The following is a 24,887-nucleotide window of genomic DNA, read 5'->3' on the forward strand; positions in this document are numbered from 1 at the left end:
ATAGAATTTTGCGGAAATTGTTTATTCGAATTTTTCACTCAATTTTTGAGTTTATGTGAAAAAGGTCTTAGTACAAAAAATACATTTTATGTTCGTCGAAATCTCTGTCTTGAGATGCGACCATTTTTCGCAAAAAAATTCATAAAAAGGTGAAAAATTTTGGAATTTAATGGTTACTTCAATTTTTTATATACATTTTGAGGTTATGTGAAGAAGGTGTTAGTACAAAAAATGTTTATCTTTTCATTACCTGCAACTTTGCCATATAAAGTTTTTCTACAGAAGTTGCAATTTTGCAGAAAATCGGGATAAACCATTTTAACTGTTAAAAATTCTACGCTTTCTTCCTCTACCCGACCACAGATCGCCCGTAAATTATTGTGCCTTACATTTTTGTTACTCTATCTTTCATTTCCAATGGGTTTTATACTACTATGAATTTTTTTCAGCTTTACCATTTTCAAAGGCTTCTCATTAGCCTATCAAAAGTGTGCTCGCTTACAGTGGCGCTTTTCGTATACACACACGGGTAGCACTGGCTCTTGATTTGAGGGTAAATACTCGCGTACATTTAGTATTTATTATTTATTACTATATTAATAATTTAATATTTTTCACAATGTGCACTTGTTTTTTAGCAACTTTAAATATTTATATTTATTTTGTATTTTTTTTTCTTTACATACCTAAAATACAATGCGACAAAAAGACAATATTGATTAATTATATTAAAAATAGCGTGCTAAAAGCGCAATATTTCAGTTTAATTATAAGCAAAAACTAAGAAAGAAACAAAAAATTAAAATCACTTTGATTTATTAAACCTTAACTTACAACTAACTATTTTTTATTAGCAATAAAATAATTTTGGAATTACTATTATTTTAATTAAATATTTTTTAATGTGTGTTTACTTTCAAAAAGGTAAAAAGTTAAAGTATGGTAGAAAGTATAAATATATTACTTTCCATAGCGATAAAACTTAAAAGAAAAAAAAGTTGTTTTTGTAAATATATTATGTATACATTATATAAAAGATCGCACAAATGCCATTGATTATGTGGGTGTGTCTATAAAGGTAAGTGTGTATGTGTGTAAATTTTGTAGTTTTTAGTAATTTCTTTCCTTTCAATAAATTTCCTTACTTTAGCTATATACTTATGTACATTCACACGCATGTCTTATAAACTTTAACAAGCAATTCTTTAATTTTAAAACATTTAGTTTGCTTTCTTCAACTTTTTAAATTTTTTTTTTGCACTTGCTGTCAGCATATACATACATATGTGTAGGTATGTATTACTTTCTCTCATTTGGTTACTTTGCTTTAGTCTCAGTTAAATACATACGAAAATAAATATTTGTGTATATTACGTTCAAAAACGGTGGTGGCATCTTGCGGAGTAGGCTTTTTGTTTGCGTTTTTCACTTTCAATGGACGACAAAGTTTCATTTAGCATCTCATTACCGAATAGGAAGAACAGATTGGCTTATTTTTGGGGTATAAATAATTTGCAGTCAATTTGGTTTCCAGTGTGTTTTTGTTTGTTGTTGTTCTAAAATAGTTTGGTTGTCACTTATTTGCATTTTCAACACAACCAAAAAGTAGTTTTGGCATTTTTGGTTTTTTTTTATCCTAAACTGAAAAGAAAAGAAATAAGTAATTGAGTAAAAATATTTCAAAAACATTTTTAATATATGACATAATATACATATATGTGTATTTCTTAATAAATAAAATTAATAATTTTTTTATAAGAACCTATTTTTTCTAAAAAATTTGTTGTTTAACTATTTTTTTTGAAGCATTTTCTACTAAATTTTTGTTTTATAAGAACATTCGTTTGTCCTTATGATAATTTTGGCTCGATGTAATATACATAAATGATCATGATGACGAGACGAGTTCAATCCCGAGTGACTGTCTGCCTGTCCGTTCGTCCGTGCAAGCTGTAACTTGAGTAAAAAATGAGATATCTTAAAGAAATGCGCGTTCCTAGGCAAAAGCACAAAATATTACGAGTTCGTAGATGGGCGTAATTGAACCCCTGCCACGCCCACAAAACGCCAATAATGGAAAACTTATAAAGTAACATAAGAAAAATTCTTATAAGAATTATTACCACTAGCCATATAACGGTACTAGTTTTTAAACAATTTCAATTTCAATCAAATTCGGTACATAACATTCCTCTAACATTCTTATTTGACATTGCGAAAATGGGCAAAATCGTAGTCATACGTCGCATATGTTTCTGACATGTTTGGAGAGGAAGCGAGAAAGTAGCTTTCTCGTGCCATCGACGTGATTCACTGCATCCAGGCGATGTAGGTTGAAGTTGAACCGTAACGGTCCTCATCGACTTGTATGCTGCCAAAAACGTTTCTTTTTTCCCCATGTGTTGCCGGCTGGCGACTTGAGGACTTTGTTGCGACTCTGTACTTTGGCAATAATCGCGGACGTGTGAGGAGGGAAGGAGCACAGACTGTCGAAAGTCACACCTAAAATCTTAAAGTTATTAACAGTCGGAATCTTAAAGTCATCGACTGCTTTCAAGGTCAAGTCTGTACTCTGGGCTGTTTGGAATATGGTCGTGCTGGATTTTGGTGCAAAGAGTCGGATTAAAAGATAGCCGAAAAGTCGGAAAGATAGCCGTTTACGTCTGAACACATGCCATCGACGAGATGATAGAAGTTTCTTTTGGTGGTTCCATGAGTTTCGAGATGTTGAAGTTGAACCGTAACGGGGAGAGGACACCACCCCGCTGAATTCCCTGTTTAATTCTTCTCAATTTGAAGTTTTTAGCTCGAAATAGTACGGATGATTGATGACCGCTCTGGTAGTTCATAGTCCCCCTCTTCAGTGCTTGAGGGAGCGTGAATTTTTCGATGTCCTCAAGTAGCGTTGTGTGATTGACTGTGTCAAAGGCGTTTGACGAGTCTAACACTAAGAGGATCGTCTTTTCGCAGGGCGGTTTTTGGTTAAGGCCATGAACTATCTGGGCGTTTATGGCACTAAGTGCAGTGGTGGTGCTGTGCACTTTTGGTGCACATTAGGGCCAATGGATTTGGATGATTTCGCTTTGTTGAAAATACTTTGAACCTCCTCATCGGTGAAAGTAAGTGGTGCGCAGCCTTTTGTGCAGCCGTTGGGTAACGCATCATTTGGCTCTGTCTATCGAAAGGTGCAGTGTAAGTTACCGGCTAAAGTAGCTCGCGCTACTGGATTTCAATTCGGTCATCAAGTCTCTTCGGATTAGACAAAGCCCCTACACAGTAGTCCAGAATCTCCAAATTGAGATCCCTTATTCGATGATCACAAGGATCGACATGCTGCTTCGGCTAGGAAATTAAAGCGGATTACCAAGATTCTTCCAGCCGAGATGAAGCGTGCGGTAGTGTATCACCTTGCGGAATTGACGCACGCCGACGACTATGTCCATAGAAATGGGTAAAGCGATGAAGGTGCTCTCGGTAAATTCTGTGAAGCCGACCCAGTTAGCTTTGTTAAAGTTAACGACGGTGCGGTTGTGAGGGGAGTTCAAATGTATATAAAATTGCTTGAATTCCTATTCTCTGATAGACGGTTTGCACCTTACGGTATTTTTCTGGCTTAGATTCTTGCAAGTGGCAAGAGTATACAATATGTGTTTTAAAGTAAAAAGAACTTTTTGAATCTAGCGCCCCCTGGTGGCGACATCTATATGTCGACTAGTGCGTTAGAATGTGCTATCTTTATCGATTGTCCAGTGAGAATTTCATGACATTTCATTGATTGGAAGTGAAGTTATTGCGTTTTAAGTGTCAGTATGTTTGTGTTATCGGTGCGAAAGTGAATTTCGAACAAAGAGCCAACATTAAATTTTGTTTTAAAATTGGTAAAACTTTTACCGAAACGTTTCAATTGATGAAACAAAATTATGGCGATGATTGCCTATAGCAGAGTGCACGAGTGGTTTCAACGTTTTCAAAGTGGTCGTGAGGACATAGATCGATCAACATTTTGGCCAATCAAAATCTGTGATCACCGGAAATTCCATCGAATCTGTGCGTGAATTCATCAAAAATCAACCGAAATCATCACTAAAATTCATGGAAATGGAGTTGAACATCTCCAAAACATCGATTTATCGCATTTTGACCGAACATTTGGGCTTACGAAAGGTGTGTGCACGGTTTGTTCCGCACAAATTGACTGACGACCAAAAATTGCTCAGAATCCAACATTCGATCGACGCTTGTGACCGATTATTTTACCAAAAATCACATTTTATCTATTAACCACTCCCCGTATTCACCTGATATGGCACTGTGCGACTTCTTCCTTTTCGGAAAAATGCATTTCCCCATGAAAGGAAAGCGTTATGCAGACGTAGAGGCCATTCAAAAGGCTTGCACCTGCATACTGGCGGCCATACCGGCCAACGAGCTAAAACACTTGTTCGACATGCTTTTGGACCGTGCAAAAAGCTGTATTGAAGCAGAAGGAGACTATTTTGAATAAAATAAATTGATTTTGCCGAAAAAACCATTTGTTCTGTTTTTTTTTTAAGTCCTGTTTACTTTGGAACTTGTATACTAGATTATTAGCTGAGCTATGTTATTATATAAATATATTGGTTTATGATGGCAATACTTACTCTAAAAATTACACATAATCTCAAAACATGTTTTTCAAACACTTTACTGATTCATATTTGATGGTGGCGACATTGTCGGGCACATTGGGCATTTGTTGTTGCCATCAACGAAACTCGGAGTGCCACCTGTAAGATAAACAAAAAAAAAAAATCATTAATAAATACAGTACAAAAAGCAGAACTGAAAATAAATTAAAGTGATGTGGAGTAAAAAAAAAATTCTTAAAAAAAAATAGTTTTTTTCGCTGCTATTGACTTGACTTGCGCACTTGCTTACTAACATTTTGTTGTTGTATTGTTTTAGTAATAGTTTACATTAGCCATTGCTTGCCCCCACATAAATTTATTGCACTTTTTTCGGTTTTTCCTTTCACTTTATGCCCACTCTCCCCCGCGTACGTGTGTCGACTTACCATGCATATTGGAATGTCGTGTGTGTGCCGGATGCATCAGCGGCGCAACCATGGTCTCACCACAATGCAAGCGCGTGTAGGGCGGTGGCGGCAACGGTGCCGCACTCGTTGCATTCGCGTGATACATGCTATTGGCGGCATTGTGTGCAGCGCTGCGCAACATGTGATACGGTGGCGGTGGTGGTACCGGTGTAGTTGGTGCGCTGCCATTGCTGCCGCTACTACTATTACTGCTGCTGCTAGTGCTGCCAGCGCCGCCGCTTCCGCTCAAATTGCGTGCCGCCGTATTGGAGATTTGCTGGAGCAGTCGGCAATCGGCGGCGGTGTAAACCGAGCTACTAGTGTCATGTTGTTGCGCATATGAGCCGTGTCCGCTGTCGCTGGATGACACCGAGCCTATGATGGATGATGTTGATGTGATAATGTATGTATGTGCAAGTGCAGTGTACGTGTAGTGTTGTTGTTGTTATCATTGTTGGCACGTCAGCGGCATTGTGTTTAATTGTAGCGTGTTATTTTATCCAATTTTTTGTTGCATTTGTTTTTGTTATGGTTTTTTTGGTGTTTTTTCGTCGTTTGGTTTGTTTGGTTGGTTTTTGGTGTGATCGGTGTGAAATAATGATGAGACAACAGAAAATTATGTATTGTAAACTAAAAAAAGTTAAAAATTGTTCAAATACCCAACTACAGTTGCGTCTCAATTTTTGCAAAACTACTGTGTATGAATGTATGTAAACGTGTTTACGTGTCTACGTATCTACGTAGTGGTTGTGTGTTTGTAAGCCGACACGCTGTTATACATATTAAATTAGATGATCGGCGTCTACATACGTTTCGGGAATGGAAGGGGGAAAAAAGCCAAAATAAACAAAAGAATAGTAAATCATAAAAAATAAGAGCAAATTATAATCACACACCTAAAGTAGTAAAATATATGTATATGTATGTATGTATGTAGCGTTGTTAGTATGCAAATTCGACAGTAGCATATTAATTAAGATAGGGTATTGAAATTTTATTAAAGCAACTTTCTTAAATGTTTGACTTTAATTCCACGCTTTTATGAGTAATCAGCCATCTAACCTAACCTAACTCTCTTAAATAATATATAATATTTGTAATAAGTTTAATATAATTTTTCAAATTTGAAATATGCACATAATTTTCTAATTGAAGAATCACTGGAGAAATTTGTATCACAAGAACTGAAGCCGCTTGACCTTCCCAAATGAGATTGCTTCGCTCTATGGGCTCTTGAAAAGTTCTAAGAAGATCCGACGTTTCCGAACAAAAATTTTATTCAACGATGAGGCCCATTTCTGGCTCAATGGTTATGTAAACAAGCAAAATTGCCGCATTTGGAACGAAGAACAACCTGAAGAGATTCAAGAGCTGCCATTTCATCCAGAAAAAACAACGGTTTGGTGTGGTTTGTGGACCGGTGGAATCATAGGTCAATATTTCTTCAAAAAATGATGCCGCTAAGAACGTAACTGACAATGGCGACGGTTTGATGTCTGAAATTGAAGCTCGTGATCTCGACGACACTTGGTTTCAACAAGACGGCACTACTTTCCACACATCGCATCAATCAACGGATTTATTGAGAAAACACTTGGGAGGACAGATAATTTTAAGTTTTGGGCCGATCGATTGGCCCCCGAGATTGTGTGATATCAGACCGTAGGACTTTTTCCTGTGGGGATATGTAAAGTCTAAAGTCAATGCAGACAATCCCGCTTCGATTCAGACTTTGTAACAAAATATCACGCGTGTCATTCGCCAGTTACCCGATGAAATGCTCGAACAAGTCATCGTAAATTGGACCCAACGGATGAAATTGGAAGATAACACCGCTTACTCCACATATAACAGTACTGTTAAAAACTACTAAAAGCGCAATAAATCAATAACTAATTACGTGAGAGACATTAAATTTTACCTCCGAGATGGTATGGGAGGCCTTTAATGGAGTTGGGATCAAAATTGGACGATGGGCGTGGCATAAATTATAGCTATAATTTTAGATTTTTTTCCTTAAAATTTTGAACCAATGAACCTGGCTGGTTGTAACGTATATATCTACTACAAGTTGCTAATGGGGGTTACAACCTCAGGAGTTTTAAATATGTAATCAACATCCTTAGGGACAAATGCAGATTACTTGTCGCATTCTCCACTGGCCACTGCAAGCCGAAAAGCTTCTTGCTCCTAGCCGGTTCTGCGACAAGGAGCCTGAAACTCCAGGACACCTGCTAATAGACGAACCACGTCCAGGACGTCCATCAACATCAACACGTCAATAAACTAAAGGAATTGGTGCTTGAGAATAACAGAGAGAGATCTTACTGACATCCTTGAAATATCGGAAGGAACAATGAAAACCATTTTGAGAGATCATTTAGGCCTAAGAAAAGTGTAAGCATGATTGGCTTCAAAATCTCTCAATTTCGAAATACTACAGCCTCGCGTTAACGTCTGTGAAACAATGCTTTCCAACTACCAGGATGTCAGGAAACATATTATTGCTTACGACCCGGAAACAGGCGATCAATCGTCCGAATATCGTGACAACGGAGAGCCGAAGTCGAAAAAACAAGTCAAAGCAGAGTAAAAATCAAGTGTTGACAGTTTTATTCGATTATCGATCAGACTGTCAACTAGGAATACTAGGCGTCGTTTGCGCGAAGCTATACGTTAACCGGAATTATTAGGCGACAACTCTTGGTTTTTGCGCCACGATAATGCACCGTCGCATACTGCATTGATTCTTCGTGAGTTTTGCGCCAAATTTTCAACCAATATCGTGCAGAAAGTGTGACTTCTGGCTAACGTGATCATAGCCGAAACAACAAACGACCGCTGGCGCGGGAAAATTGGTCAATTGGAGAAAAGCGTCGAATACTTTCAGAGCTGGAGTGTTTCATCCAACCGGACAACATGTGTATCAAAAGACCGCTCCGGGAAAATTGTCAATTGGAGAAAAGTTGGAACATTACTTTGAGGGGGATGACCTAGATTTTGAAGAATAAATTAAGAATTTTAAAATATGAATAAAGTCTTACTTCCTTTTGTTCATGTTAGTATTAGAGCTGCCATTCTTTTTATTGCTTGGAATAGCTGTTCAGCTGTCAAGAATTTCGAAAAGTAAAAAACAAAAATTATGAATCTGTAAGGGGATATCTCGCAGCAATACTGCTGCTCATTAGGTACCAACACCAGAACATGCAAATCAAACAAATTGCTTAAATTTTTTCGCTAATCAATATATTAATATTAAATAATTAGTTTAATACGTTGCTATTTTTGTAAAAACGAAATCTGCTCCTAAATAATCCCAGTACAAATTATTATTAAGCTTTGAGTACACCTTGTTTAAATATAATATATTATAAAAAGGTAATTACTTTCACTAAAACAGTTATTTCCTTAACCGGAGCTTCAACCCTTTACCTCAATGCAAGCAAGCTACTGCTGGCAATTTAAATTTCAAATCACTAATATCTTTCTATACTAGATTGTTGTTAGTAAGCAAGAAGGGAAGTTAAGCAATACGAGTTGTGATAATAAAATTCCGCTCAACCAAAAAAATATTGAAAATATTGTATAAATGAAAAGCCAAAGAACTGTTGCTTACCCGAAGTCACAGATTTGCGCAAAGGCAAGTCACGAAATGTTGTAACGCTGCTGCTTTCAACTGAGAGATCAACAGATGGTAATGGTGGCGTTGGCGTATCCGAATTTGAACGTTCATGTATGGCCCGAACGGGTACCATATTACCTGTGTGTGAATTGCGCATTCATTAGTATAAAAAGTTAAAAGAAATGAGAATTATTGCAGTCTCACCTGTTGGCATTGAATTGCTGCCGGATGCCAGACGTCGATGCGTACACGGACTTGGCGTTGTGGAAGTGCCAGTAGCGGCAGTTAAAGGCATGCCCGCTGGCGTGTTGCTGTACGCATGCGCAAGCATGTGATGCGGCGTATTCACTAGCAGTGGTGGCGGTGGTGGTGGCATGCCGGAATGACGCGCTGTAAACGGCTGATGTGGACGCACTTTCGTCGGATCGGATAGCGCCAGTATCTTTTTGACGGCTTGCGGGGAGGCGATTCCAAATTTTGAGTTATTATTGTGCGCCATATTGCGGCGATTATGATGATCGCTGGTCGACGATGTTGAGCTGGTGGTGGAGAGTGTGGGCGATGAGGGATGACGTTTGCGCAGCGACAACGATGAATTCGGTGCCGATGAGGATGACGTGTGCGAATAGATGCTCAGCTGATCACCGCTGCGTGTCGATGAGTTGCCGGTGCCATCACGACCCAAACCGCTCTCACCACGCGTACTACCGCCGCTGCTGCCATGTGTTTGTGAATTGGATGACGGTTCGCATTCAAGCGAGAATTTGTGCAGTGCATCCTCATCGCTGATGATTTTCAAATTATTCAGGTATGCCTTGACGCGACGCACCATTTGTGCCTCTTCGAACATTTTCTTTGGATTCGGTGCCGCTGTAGACTTTTTGCGACGCTTAATAGTCGATTGGCCGGCATTAGCGGCAATAACGGTGCTGTGTGTGCCACCGGCATTTTGTGAAGTGGACAGCTGATTGAGCGAGAAGAGCGCATTCGAGGGCGATTGACCTTTAAGTTCGAGTATGGCGAGCAGATCGTAGGGCGATGAGCACATATGCGTTAGTAGACGCACCTCTTTGGCGAGCATACGTAATTTTTCAAAGTTTATGAGACCTTCGATACGCGTGTCATTGCCAAGATGAATGAAGGTGAGATCCTTCTTTACAATCGGATAGAACGGTATGATGGGGTGTTGTGCGAGCAGCTCGGAAGAGACAAGTTGGCGATATTTTGACATGTTGCGTGAGGGGTCCATGAGATCCTGCAAGTCGGAGAAGAGCCGTTGATATTTAGATGGTAGTTTTTCCCAGGTAAGACGCAAGCGTGATACAGCCGCATGTCCGAGTCCGGATATGATGGCGAACATGGAATTGAAGTTGCGACACTCTTTGCAGTGACGCGCAATCTTTATAAATTGCTTGACAATTTTCATGCGACGCACAATATTGTGTTCACTGCAGATCTCGGTGACGACCCAAAACATTTCACGATTAACGAGTTCGGCAAATTTCGTTAACATTGGCACACCATATTTCGTCTTCAGATTGAACAGATCATCGATATACTCAGTCGATTCGATTTGCCGAAAGATGGCGAAGTCCTGCAGTGTCAATTGTATGGCCAACTCGTAGGCGTTCAGCTGCAGAAAATGCACACTCGACTCACGCACCAACTCGAGCGCCAATTCGTCGGGCACCAGTGTTTCGGTACTGCCGTTTGTTTTCAAATAGTAGCGCGCTGCAAAACCAATACGTTCGGCTAAGTTCTGCAGTTGATCGGGCAGGCGACGTTGTTTCACCATGCCACCCTCACCGACGCTAACCTCACAAAGCGAATAATTCGAGCTGGGGTCATGTATGCCAAACTCTTGCAGCGCCAACATAACAACTTCGTGCGCCGTCGTCTCCTTATTGATGAGCAAATACTTGCATGACTGATCGGCTTTGAAGACTTTCAACACATGCTCGGGATAATCGGGCAGCATAGCGGAGCTTGTTGTGGAAACGGCCGATGGCCGATGCATGGAGGCAGTCAGATAGTTGGGTGTTGGCGTAGGCGCTGTAGCAGTGCTGGTTGTTAAAGAAGTGGCATCTTCATACAGCAGTGATGAACTCAAATCCGGATTGGATTGCGATTGGTATAGGCGATTACCGCCGCCAACACCGCCGCAGGTAGATGAGGAACTGGAAGAGGAAGTGGTTAATTTGCCGGCTTTTTGTGACATCGTCTCCGTGGGCGTGGCTATATCGACAGAATCATTCAAACCGGCGCCACCGATGCTTTTGTGCTGCAACAAATTCATTTTCGCTAGCGCTTTTTGTATGCGACGTCTTGGCGCAAGCGTCATAAAACCGCCACCTTTTGAGCCGCCACCGCCGTCATTGCAATTAGCTTGCGAGTCTTTTCGCGCCGATGCATTACTAACGCTTTGCAAAAGATTCGACATAAAATTACTGGCCATATTACCACCACCGCTACTCGGCTGTTGCGGCATAATCGGCGGTGGCGTGGCTGGCGGACAACAGTCTGTTTGGTCCGTGGGCAATAACATATCGACTGAGCTGAGTCGCAGCATATGCGAACGATTTGTGGTGGTCATATCGTCCAACATACAGCGTCCATGTAATTTGGCAATGTCGTTGGCGCATATACGACGTGGACTACGCAATGATTTGCTGCCTAGCGAGCCGCCACTGCTGCCGCTGCCACTACCGATAGGCGTGCCGGCACCATTGCTACCACTGCTGCCATTGCCACCTTGTTCAATGGCTAACATCATCTCTTTGAAGCCAAGCAGATTGCTTTTTACCGTTATGCTCAGATGTGTGCTACCCATCAGTATTTCCATTGCACGTTTACTCGTCACATGTTCGAAGGACTGACCGTTCACCTCGTGTATTTGATCGCCACGCTTGAGACCCACATCTTGCGCCTTCGAACCGGGCACTACATGTGCTATGTATATGCCACAACCGCCACCGCCGGTTGCTGCGGTAATGCCGCGCATCTCATAACCGCCAATAATATTGAAGTTTAAAGGTTCATCACGTGACGAACGTGTCAATGTACAACTACGCATGCGCGCTTTGGCCGCACATGCTATATGCAGCAAACGCAGCTGACTCAGCAGTCGCGTGTGCTCCAAACCAGCCTCGAATACCTCCAGGAACTCCATCATTTCATGATCAGCCTCAAAATCGGTAAAATGATTGTTCACCCACAACAAGACGACGCGTGTGACACGGTCGCGTATCTCTTGTGGTGACGCTGTGCTGCCCTTTGGCGGTTCGGCATCACATTCGAACCAGGCGAGCAGCTTTTGCGTTACCTCTTGTGGGTTTTTGATGAAAATACGTTGTGTGAGCAAAAAATCCTCCACATATGTCGGATCAGTCATTGAATTCTCCTCCACCAACTGTTGCAGCAAACGTTCGGGTGTGCCGCGTATCACCACATGACCACGCTTCATGCCCGCGGCGCTGGCGGCGCTCGCATTACTACCTGTTGTACCATGTTCATTGCTGCCGATTTGACGCAATTCCGTGACCATCACTATGCGCCCATCCTCATCTTCGTGTCGTCGTGTGTTTTCCTCACCCTGATGCTGTATGCGATAGTAATCGGTTTGTGTTATGCAAACGAACTGACAATCGTCACATTTCGTACGCATTACACCACGATGATATAGCTTATCCATGGTGGGTAGTATGCCAAAGGAATCACCCATTTGCAGTTCTTCACGTGTGCCATTCGCATGCTCAATCTCGACGGCGCCATTAATAAGCACCGACCAGGAATCGAGCTCTTCACCATCGGACATCACCACTGTGCCTGCTTTGTCGACTACAGCAAACACCATGACGGCACAGAGTGCGCGTCGCACCGCCAACGTTATATTGGTGAAGGCCTTCAAACCTTGTGTGAATTCCAGCAGTATTTCGACATCTTCCTCTGTGCGTTCAGAGGGATCTTTCTCCAGGCAATCACGCACCGCATCGCGCACATTTAGACTCTAAAACAACCATAAATATTTGCATTTATAAGTAAGTGTGAAGTAGTATATAAATACATGCAACTCACATCCATACTCTCCGCCAAGTCCTCCTCATCGGAGTCCACCACCGACTCCACCAAACCGGAGAGATCGATCTCCTCCGCATCCATTGAGGAGCCGTATACAGACGCCATTGTATCGCTGCCACTATACGCTGAGCTTGTGTCACTCGAATGTGAGCCGCGATTGCATTTTTGTTGCAATTCGGGACGCGTGGGTGGATACTGCGGTAGAGAAAAAGACATATATTAACAGTTTTTTTTTTTAAATTTTGAAGAGGTTTAAGTTTGCCACGAAGTTTCTCTATAAAATATATATGTATGTAAATGATTAGTCTGACGAGCCAAGTCGATTTAGCCACAACCGTCGTTATATGCGCGAGCTAGTGCCTCAATTTTGGAGATGTTGTTCTGAAATTTTACATACTGCCTTTTCTCCCAAAGAAGCTGCTCATTTGTCGGAGCCACTGACTTTGGATCTCTATGGCATATGGCTGCCATACAAACCGATTGATCAAAATCAAGTCCTTGTATGGGAAATTTTTTTGTAGGACGAGATATCTACCCGAAATTTGGCAGCGATTATTGTCTAAGGCAAGGTTACAAATTTCGAAACAAAATTTTAAGATCGGACCACTAAAGCATATAGCTGCCATATAGAGTAAACGGTCAAAAGCACGGTCTTGTATGGACAACTTTTTTATTTGACAAGATATCTACATGAAATTTTGCATGGATCATTATCTAAGGCAATGATACAATTTTCGAAAAAATTGTTAAGATCGCACCACTATAGCATACAGCTCCCGTACAAATTGAACGTTAAAAAAGCAGATTTTTATAGAACTTTTTTTATTTAACGATATATGTACATATATATTTATATTTTACGTTAACGTCAGAGGTGCAAACATATATAAGTGAAACTTTAAACGCGTTTTTCTCGAAACGACATTTTTCAAATATATTTAACCGATATTTAAAACTGGATATAGTTGAATACATTTGCTATACAATAGACTGCGATCTTTTTGATTGGCTGAAAATTGTCAATTTGGCATTAAAAAAACGACATTTTTTTTCGTAAAGACAACGATTTTTTTTTTCAAAATGAAGCCATTTTCTTAATTTTTGATATTTTTCAAAGATCGTAGTCCATTGTATAGAAAATATATTTAAGTTTAATAAACATTTTGAATTTTTTTGTTTTAGCTAGTCGGTCAATAAAACTACTTACATGATGTCTGATATGATGATATGGATCCATTAGTTGCCAACAAATATCACTTTAGCTGTTAATATTGTCGCAAACTTGGCACTTATGGTGCCACTAATGTAAATATTTACTGTTTTTTCTTCTAAATTTATGCGTTTTCTAATGCAGTTAAATATATTATGATTATGTTTTGCTGATGTGCTTGTCGCTGTTGTTGTTGGCCACGTTGATAACGTGAATGCATTAAAACTGTGTCTGATATGTATTTCACTTTATCACACACCTACGGCTAGTTGTGTTGCAAGTGCGTTAAGCTTGAAAATTCTCTGCACAGCGCTTTCGTCGCACTTTTTACACACACTTATATGTATATTTGTACATATGTTTGCATGTATGGGAATGATTTATATGTGTGTTTGTTGCAGTTAATATGCAGATGACTTTGGCTTTGCATTGGAGACTCGAGACTTTCTTCAGCAGTACTTGCACTTCTTCCAGTATGTATATATGTTTGTGTATATGGTTAATACTAAGCTGTCGCTGCTGCTGCTGCTGTTATGGCCATCATTGTCGGTTTTAATTTCCACTTATAGCTTTGCTTTAGTCCGTTTTTGTTATTTTTTTTGTAGTTGTTGTTAGTTTATAATGTTTACTTTCTAGGGCGGCATTCAGCAGTCAGTCAGCAATCAGTCTGACCGTCGACTGTTGATTTGAAGCTCTGCGAAAAATACGAAATAAAGTGCTTTCAATTAATAAACACATACAAACATACATATGTATGTATATTGCATATTAACACATTAAGTAGCTAAATAAATATATAATATGATTATTGTATAATAAACTTATTTGGGCGCATGATACAGACAGTACCGACAAATTGCAATGTGTGGATGGGAGGCATAATTTACAATACCATTGAGGCAGCTGTGTGATAGGGATGAGCAATATCATAATAGAGCGCTTAAATAAACCAATATTGTGTGCCCACTTGTGGCTGCAGCCGTAACAGTACCACCCACACTCAAGTTTATAGGACATAAATACATATTTGCGTGCTGTAGTCAGTGCCTAGCTGGTGTTTCCATTGTGGTACACACGCTTAGCATATCACTACACACACATACAAACACAAATTTGTCAGGCCCTATATTGCTTATTTGTCTGGTGCCACTTGACTGCCTGCACAGCGTTGCTATGCACTCATCTCCCCTTCCAACACATCAGGAGGCCACCTTCCATTGAGCGTCAACATTGATTTGCATTTTTCCGTTTTATCACAAAAGCAACATTCTTGTAATACCGAAGAGCAAAAAAATAGAAACCAAGTAGAAAGCGTTAATTGCGGTTGCACCGAAGTTATGATACCCTTTACGAATAAAAAAAAGTTATCTTTAAAAGAACTTGTGGTCGGTTAGTTTATATGACAGTTATATGGTATAGCAACTCGATCTGAACACGACAGTCGGGTCTATGTAATCGGCCATTAGGCAAATAATCCATGTCCATTTTCGTGAAGTCAATAAAAACCAGTTTCTTACAAGGACTTGAGTTGGATCTGTTAGTTAGCATGACAGCTGTAAGCTAAAGTGTTCCGAGTTCAACGGTTTCCACAAATAAACAGCTCCTTAGAGAATAAAGGACGTCTGTCAACATTCAGATCGATATCTCAAAAACTGAAGGACTAGTTCGAGCATATGCAGACAGGCAGTTCATGTTCATCCTGCTAAACATTTATAAATATATTTTACAGGATCTCCAATATTTTCTTCTGGTTGTTACAAACTTCGTGGCATACTTAATACATGACATATTTCAGGGTATAAATTTAAATATGTACTTATGTATATCTATATAGTGCACCATATCCATAGATGAGCATGTATGTATGTATATGCGCCGCATGAGACGCAGTTGACTGGAGCATAAGATCACAGGAAGCTCAGCGCTGCCAAGTGTGTATTGTTGTCGGTCAGTGACAATTAGGGCATAGCAAAATAACAGCGAACAACAACTTTACGAACTGTGAAGTTTTGAAAATGCTTCTCAGAGTCAATTCAATTGAGTATTGAATCACATCTACTTCAATGTTGTTGTTGTTGTTATAATGATATACGAAACCCGATGAGTTGTCATCACATGCAATAGAAGGTATGCCCAGAAAGTAGCTGCTTCAATGGGATTGGGCTAAAATGAGGGAATATATTAACCAGCTCTTGAAAGTTTGCCGGTTTCTTGTGGAGGTAATAAATGGAAGTTTATGTTCCTTATTGGCGATGCTGGTTCAAAGACCTTCTAGTGTTTGCTATGTTTCTACAGATATTTTTGTGGTAGATAATTCTCTGCTGATATCCATGACCATCACAAAAGCTGTATTTTGGTGACAAAGAAATTGGACTTAAGATAGTAGGACCACGCACCAAACTGTCAGTGCCGACAGGCAGCAAAAAAACAATAATTGTTATAGAAATTCAAATGTTTTTTATTTAATGTGAGTTACAATCGAAAAAATTAAGTTCTGAACATAACATCGTTAAATAGTGAATCCGATGAACTCAATTTTCGAATACTTTACAAGGGTTCAAGTAGTATGTCATGAATAGCACGTTTTGACTTCTAAAGTTTGAAGAGCGTATAAATTATTGCTAAAGACCAATGACTTCAAATAACCCCACAGGAAGTAGTCTAGTCCTAGTGATAATAAAGCTTCACAATGTTAGTTGAATGCATCAAAAAGCTTAGCAAGAATGTCATGTAAATCACCATGCCGTCTTTTTAGCGAAAGAAGGAAACCAAGCCAATAGGATCGGAACCTTTCTTTGCTGTGGGCCCCGCGAAGCTGCTTTTGGAACAGTTCAATACAAAAAGGTACAAGTAAATGATTGTTCTCTACAGAGTAAAATTAAGACAGCTGGTAGGGCTTTATGCAGGTCACTGTAGACTAAGATGACATATGTATGTATGCTGGATGCATTAGCAGTTTAAACTAAATCTGTATGTCCAGCATGCAGGAGTCCACGCATGACTCTAACTATGTACCTCTACTCATCTGATACCTACCCTCTGACCACGTTGAATCAGCACGTTTCCTGGGCCTACCGTTGGAAGACCAACCAACAACAACATTAACATGACATATGCACAGTTTGAGATACTGTTCTGCAGATCTGTGTCGGTTGTGCGACCATGCCGCAAAGACACCAAATTATGATTGACTTCGTGCAATTGGTTCAAAGTGCCTCCGGGAATTTCAGAGGGTTAACCGTTATATATAACCGTAGTAAGTAAACTGTGTCAAAATATTAAAAATTGCAAATTAGTTTCAATAAAAAAAAAATATTAATTCCTAGTACTATTTGAAAATTTATCTCAATGAAATTTTATTACTTCACAAAAATCAATGAAATTTTATTATAATTTTATTACTTTACAAAAATCGAAATTCGACGTGTCAAATTAATTATGCAATTGAGCACACTTTTAAATTATAATAATCAGTCGCACGTGATTATATAACTTCAAATTGCGCAACGCGCTTGTGGGAACCGCCACGAAAGAGAAAACAAAAGATATTGAGTAAAATAATTGTTGCATTAATTACCTTTAATTGTTGTTATGCATTTGTATTGATAATTATAATTGTAATATGTGGGAAATTCAATTTCGCAATTATTAGTAAGAAATGCAAACGTTGATAAGGCAACTACTTACAAACATATGTGTGTATGTACATATATGCTTAAGAATAAGTATTTTAAAAATGAGAAACATTAAAATGATGATAAAAAAATATTTGTATATTATTTGCTGCGGTTTTGTGGTCTGAGTTTAAAGCAATGCAACTGTTCAAATGATTTAGGTAACATTTTCTGCAAACTAATACGTTACTGTGCCAAATTTAAACATAACTTGAAAATAAACTGGCATTTTAATAAATATTATGACAAACAAAAAAATGTCAAGTTCGTTTGCACCGAAGCATTATATTTTCACAAATAAAAGAGTTTCTTGTTGTTGTAGTGGCAGAAAATAGAAAGAAGAAATTTCGTGGATTGGTGCTGAGTTAACAATCCTTGGCCGGATAATAAGCCGGGTCCGTTCCGGTTACTTTGGCCTGTCCTGAAAACGGTCCACACAAGACCTTGCTGTGGGACGGTAAGCTATTATGGTATAGCTGTCCGATTTGAACAATGTAATCAGTGGATGTAGAGATGGCTTGAATAATAACCTATACCAAATTTCGTGAAGATATTTTAACAAATATAAAAGTTTTCAATATCCATTGTGGACGGTTTCCTGTTATATTTTATATAGTAGTTGACATAAAAATCTCGAAAAATATGTGATATATGAATAACACTAAGTATTTATAATTATAAAGTAGACTAATACGGATTTTGATATGAAAAAAATCTTTGCTTGAGATTGATTCGTCTTGAAGTTACGGCCTTAGTATAGAATAGAAAGTTAATAAGATATGCATTGCTGCTTGTGGTAGTGTCCTCCACTCTTTCACAAATACTCATTTAGTTCTTATATATTCAAGGATCGTGATATGTTGTAGAGAGTAGATGAGTTCGCTTCTAGGATATGTGGATCTCTGGGCTTTCTTACTGACTTTACGGACTGCTATGCCCTCTTGAAGCAGATGCTCGAGAGTTTCCGGCTCTATTTCACAGAATTTACACATTCCAGTTTACACTATGCTTATAATATATAGATTCCTATATATACCTTGACCCTGCAATGACCTGTATATTTTGAGACAAGGATCCTGAATTTAACTTTAGACTTAACACTTAACCTCTTGAGGTTGCACAATCCCAGTAGCAGTTTAGCTTGACGCAATCCCGGTTCGCGCTGCCAATACTTTGATGTATTTGCCCTTTCCACATTCCGGAATAATTCGCTTAAGGTATGTGGATCCACTGTATAAGAGGGTTCTGGTGCCGTCGGCTTGGTAGTTCGTTTTAGAATTGTTTAAAATGTTGTAAAACTGGTGTAGAGAGTGTACTTAAAAAACAAATATCGAAATTGTGCCAAAGGTTGTCATGTTGCCGTTAGAAAGATTTCATACGATCTCAGATCCTTTATAGATTGAAAAAATTTATATTTATTGATGTTTACTGCTTAAAGCGCTGCATCACAGAGCCTTTTGAAGGAAAGAAGGTCGAGTAGAGGTAGCAAAAGAGAATTTGGCTAACGAAAAATAAGAAAAGCTATAGAAACAGTTGTTGTTGTGGTTGTTGTAGCGGCAGAATTCTGTCGAGTTGACAGTCCTTGGACAAAAAATCCGGTACCGTTCCAATTACGTAGACTCGACAGTCGTGGGAACGAGCTATAGAGGCAGTTTTTTTTTTTTTTAATATAGAGGCAGTCATCTTACTCGCTAGCTCCTTTTTATTAAATAATATGCAAGTTCATATTACTTGTAGAAAAAGTGTTACACACTTTACACTTATATAAACCACAATAATTTGGCCTAACCTCAACTTCCTTAAACATTTAATTGTTGCCCAAAAATCGCTATTTAACCTTCATTTTCACAATGAAAACGGCCAAAAACACATTTATCTCAAAGTATGCACCTATATTATTACATATGTATGTATGCATGTATACAATACAAATTTATAAGTATATACAAACATACAAATAGTAACAAAAGTTTTGAAATTTTAAACATATCACATGAAAAAATATGTAATAAGACTATCTGACAGCGCAACTCTTCGCATTTTATTTATTATGACATACGAGTGGGCGCTAATAAGCTGGACTTTGTATATTTGGACAGGCAGCGCCAAATAAAAAATTGCGAACAACAGTCATTTAGACAGCTTTCTTTCTTTCCTTTTTGAATTTTTAAGCACAAAGACTAAATTGCGATACACAAATTATTTGATACACATACATACATTCATTTGATTTTCCTATATATAAGTATATCTTATAGATGTTAAAAACGGTCATTGTACATTGACTGACAACCAGCTTCAACTTTGAGCGCTTCATAGCTTATTAGATAGCTTGTACAATACTATTTTATATTCATACATACAAAAAATATACATTATATATGTATATGTGGTTATCTACATGTGCATGTACTTAAAGTAATCACTTTATATTACGCTAGTACTAACTAGTACAATATTATATCGGATCACATGTATCAGCACGCGAAAATTAACCGCGCGCTTGTATTCAATCGGATTCTTTGTACAACTGAGTTTTATACCACATTGACAGACTGACAAGCAAGGCTATTTAGTCGGACTAGTATGGAAAATAAGGGGGAGATAAAATATGGAATTGAAAAAATATATATAAAATAAAAATCTGTTTAGAAATGTTCCCTTAGTCATATAAAAAATTTGTTTGTATGTACGTTATATGTATATATTAAATGTGTGACATTTGTAGTTCAACAAGGCAGTAATAGGCAAGCAATTTAAATATTTTGTTTTCCTTGTTTTTCCGTACTGATAACGCACAACAACTGATTGGGTGTCGCAATATAACAAGATTTTTTTTGACGTGATGAGTTTAAATATTTTGCATAACACATTGACGTATATTTACTTTTTATACCCTGAACAGGGTATATTATTTTTGTCATGAAGTTTGGAACAGCCCAAAGAAAACTTTGGAGACCCTCTATTGTATTAGAATGGTATGTATGAATGATCAGCATGACAAGCGGAGTGGCTCTAACCATGTCTGTCCGTCTGTACGTGAACTAGTCCATCAGTGAGATATCGATTTGAAATTTTGCTCAGGTCACTTTTTCCTAAAGAAGCTGCTTCACAAAAATTGAGATATATTTTTGTCCAAGGCTACGCTACAATCTCCGAATAAATTGTTCAGACGAAAATGCTATATCATATACATACATACATATATGGTTGCCATACAAGCTGCCGGATCTAAATTAAATTTTTGTATATAGAACTTTTTTTAATTTAATTGTAAAGGGTATTATAGTTAACGTGTTTTCTTGTCATATAAATCATAATAGGAACCCTTTTAAATTAAGGGAATTCAATGTATGACTTATTGCACATATTTATTTCCGAGAAAATAAGCATTTTTTATGTTCAAGATATCACATTAACAAATATGAGGAACGTCATCGTGGAATTTTGCAAACCTTCGACATCGACATTTTTCAAATATGGGAAATTTACTCTTCAAATATTTTCTCAGCAAAAATTCTGAAGACCTTATGTTCGTTGTTGCTAAGTTTGAACAGTAATTATCGAATAAAAAACATTTTATATAGCATTATTAAATTCGAAGCTGGCTTAATCTGAAAACCGTTTGAAATATGCATTCCCAAATGAAGTCGTAAGTGAATTGCAAACGAAATGTATTCATGCAATACTTTCAAGTATTGTTTTTAAAATATAATGCAATTTTGTAACCCAAGTTGTTGGTGTAACTTTATATTATGCGTAAGATACATTTATATCATTGAATCTATATTGTTTGTATATGCATTATAACATATGAGTTTTAATAGTGTATCTGATATTCAAAGTGCAGTTAATCAAAGCTTACACTGCAATTGCTTCAAAAAATAAGTGCCCATATCTTTCTCTCCGTGAGATCTATACAAAGTGCATTTTTATCAACAATATTCCAAGGCATTCCACTTGACTTGCCGCCCAAATAGGCAAATAGTTAACCAAACTCATAACTACTACAGAGTAAGTGTAAAGCAGCGGAGAAAATTCAAAAAATCACTATATTTTTTCAAGTTTAGCCTGTTCGATTGGTGGTACCCTCCACTAAGTTGTACCAGTTGAATGCTCTTAGCGCGCAGTGTGACTGACTGCATGCCACACCAAATAAGCAATATAATCAAGTGGTACCAGTGTGGTGGCAATGACAACAGTAGGACGTCCAGAGCACACCTGATGTTTATAGCAAGCACAGATATGTGGAAGGGGTGATTGTAGCGTTAATTATTGTAGGCTGTTACCTATACTTATAAAAACAGCTATGGTACCAGCAATATATGTACGTCATAAGTTGACAATCATTAATACACATACTTTCTATTTTTTTATTTATATTAAGTGCGAAAGTCATACTATTTGTTTGTTGTTTTTTACTTGCAATTTCGTGTTGTATTTTACTTAGTATATGCATATTGTTATAGTATATTTTTTTCGTTTTGTCATTGAGTTTACTTGTTTATTTTTTGTTTGCTTTTACCATATACTTATGTATTGTAGCTACTACCAAGGTTTTCAATAAAAAAAATTTAATCAGCAACACAAATGTTCTGTACGAACTAAAACAAAAAACAATTTGTTTTACATTTTCCCCTTAACACAATTTCACTTTCATTTTCTCAGGAAATCCAGGTTTTGTAGTTTTTCTTTCTTCCTTATTGGTTTTCCTATAAAGTATTTTACATAGTACAACTTTTTAAAAGTAATCGCAAAAAATCAGGAAGAGGTTTGTGTAATTTGTATTTCTCATTTTATTGTCATTTATTATAAAAAGTTTAAAATAATTTTTGCTGTTGGAAACTTATAGGTTTGAAGGCGCCTTGTGAAATAGTTGCCATTTTATGAAGATTTTATATTATAAAAAAAAATAATTTTAACATACTCATATCATTTTCATTCCAAAATTAGTATACAGACATTTAACATTTAACAAATTTGACCTTTGTCATTACACCCACTACCAAATTGGCATCTCGACTAAACTTTTAAATATGTATGTTTTCTTGTTTTGCTTATACAACTTCAATTTACTGTCTACGTCACATTGTGCGCGCAATAAAATATTTCTTTTAGTGCAATTAAGTTTTGGTTTCATTTAATGCATTTGAAAGTTTTTTGTGGCACTATTTCGTCGTTATTGCTAACAGAGAACAATATAAACACAGTGGAACAAAAAAAAAGTTTCAACGGGCAATTCGCTACAGCTGCTGCTCGGCAGCAGAAACAACTTGTAGCGTGTGAGATGAAGTGGGAGTTAAATTGTACAGCAGCAACACTGGCGTTGGTGCTGCGCTACTGAATGTATGAATGAATGGAATGGGGCGATGGTTGGTTGTTTGGATGACTGGCTTGCGCACTGCGCAACATGTGAACGATATGCGGTGCGGTACGGGCGGCGTATCCAAACACTATAGCTATAAAATCTTGTACAAGTACAAAGGGGAACAGAACGAGGGCGTTATTTGTATGCTCTCGTGTGCTGTTGTAAGTATTTATGTATGTATATCGCTATTTGACGGGAAAACAAGTGGGCGAACTACTGACATTTACTTTAAACTATATTCCATAACATTTTGTTTATATACATTTAAAATATTATGTGCATGTTATAATGCTTAAATGTCATATGTCAGACTTAGAGGTATGATACATAACAATAAATGTTAAATAACAATAATTGTGTCAATTTTTGTGGGTATCTTATGCGTGTGAAATAAAATTTAGATATATTGTTAAGTTAAATATAAGCATGACTTATACAGATTTGTAGAGGGTATAAAGTTTACGTAGTTCACGATAGTACTTTTTTGCACGTTTGTCATTTTCACACAAAATTTTGCACGTTTTGCAATTGACCGCGTTAAGTTTGAGAACTGATTTTACAACCATAGCGTCACTGCATCCGTTTAACTGAATTAATTTTGTGTTTTTCTTTAACTGCATGGGCGTAAAATGCCGAAAACATTCGAAACTCAAAACTCACCAAAGGAAATTACTTTATACGTACAAAATTTACGATTTGTGAATAGGTACCTTTTTACTTTTTTGAAGAGAAAACGGAAGTAATTAAGTTTCTCTGTGCATAAATTAATTACCATTCAAATGTAAATTTCAACAACACACATGTTTTTGTTTTCAGTCTTTTTGTTAATTGTACACAAAAGATAAGGCAACTAATACAGCAACAAATAGTTGAACTTTATGCGAATAATAAAAACCAAACGCACCAAACAATTATTAAACATTTTGAGTTTTCTCTATATTTGTCTATGCAATGCAATGTGTTTGTGACAATTTGTTTCACGCACAATGGGTTAATAATGACGAAGGCATGCAGCGAATAAAATCGGAAAACTTCACCGTACGCAGGTAGATGGTCCCTATGTTGTCGCTGTTGTTGTTGGTTGTACCCAATCCAATAAGCAAAAAAACTTTGCCAACACACTATACCAAGTGCAAATTTAATATATTTTTTAAAACAAATTTAACTATTTATTATTTAAGTTTCCTCGTACCGTTGTTCAATTGCATATTTTATTTGATATCTACGCGGAGTTACAATTTTCGGAGCACAATTTGTCGCTATCTCTGCTGCGCTGCTATTTCGCTGCCACTGCAATCAACCGAACGAGACGGACTACGCGACGAGACAATGAGCAAGGAAACGCAAGTAAAAATTCACTTTAAAATATATACACTCAATTTTGCACAATTTCACTACAATTTATTGTATTGCATTATGCCGAAATGCATCAATGCTCATCCAATTTGTTTATTTTAAAATGCATTTAAAGCAAATAAATAAATAAAAAACGAAAAGAGCAGCTAAATTCTTTCCGTACGCGTCGACGTTTTCGTTTTCGTTTTCTTTTCACTGCTGCTGTCTGCACTGGTGGTGTTGCCAATAGACTGCTGGTAGTAAGGAACGCACCGAATTTGCGAAACAATCTGATCGTGTCAAATTGTAAAAATGCAATGTTATAACATAAAATAGTTTATAATATTGATAAATAATTTGAAATAAAAACCATCAGTCTACTTTTAGTATTGGATAGAAATGTAATGTCTGAAATACAAATTGAATTAAGTACGACTGTTGTTTCTTAAAAGTATGGCAGCACTAATTATTGTTTAAAGATAAACCGCAAGTGGCGCCCTCTTTTCAATTGAGAAGTGAAACAACAT

At 37.6% G+C, this 24,887-nt stretch overlaps 1 protein-coding gene across 13 annotated transcripts; it reads right to left on the minus strand.

Annotated features, from left to right (window-relative positions):
* On the minus strand, positions 1-24,559 carry LOC126751970 (rap guanine nucleotide exchange factor 2). Of its 13 annotated transcripts, none has more exons than XM_050462460.1 (8): positions 24,218-24,559; positions 13,981-14,677; positions 12,771-12,968; positions 8,901-12,702; positions 8,691-8,750; positions 5,054-5,449; positions 4,641-4,766; positions 1-1,641 (listed from the first exon to the last, which is right to left on the minus strand). In XM_050462460.1, the coding sequence occupies exons 2-7, from the start codon at positions 14,008-14,010 to the stop codon at positions 4,684-4,686; spliced, it is 4,569 nt and encodes a 1,522-aa protein (XP_050318417.1). In that variant the 5' UTR covers positions 14,011-14,677; positions 24,218-24,559; the 3' UTR covers positions 1-1,641; positions 4,641-4,683. The 13 variants fall into 13 exon arrangements, 12 of the variants coding, with proteins under 12 accessions (XP_050318417.1, XP_050318409.1, XP_050318410.1 ...); XM_050462452.1 differs by having other exon boundaries at positions 8,691-8,834; XM_050462453.1 differs by lacking the exon at positions 24,218-24,559 and adding an exon at positions 24,068-24,210 and having other exon boundaries at positions 8,691-8,834.
* Between the last annotated feature and the right edge of the window lie 328 nt (positions 24,560-24,887).

Source organism: Bactrocera neohumeralis, chromosome 3, assembly GCF_024586455.1.
Source record: "Bactrocera neohumeralis isolate Rockhampton chromosome 3, APGP_CSIRO_Bneo_wtdbg2-racon-allhic-juicebox.fasta_v2, whole genome shotgun sequence".
Lineage (NCBI taxonomy): Eukaryota > Metazoa > Arthropoda > Insecta > Diptera > Tephritidae > Bactrocera > Bactrocera neohumeralis.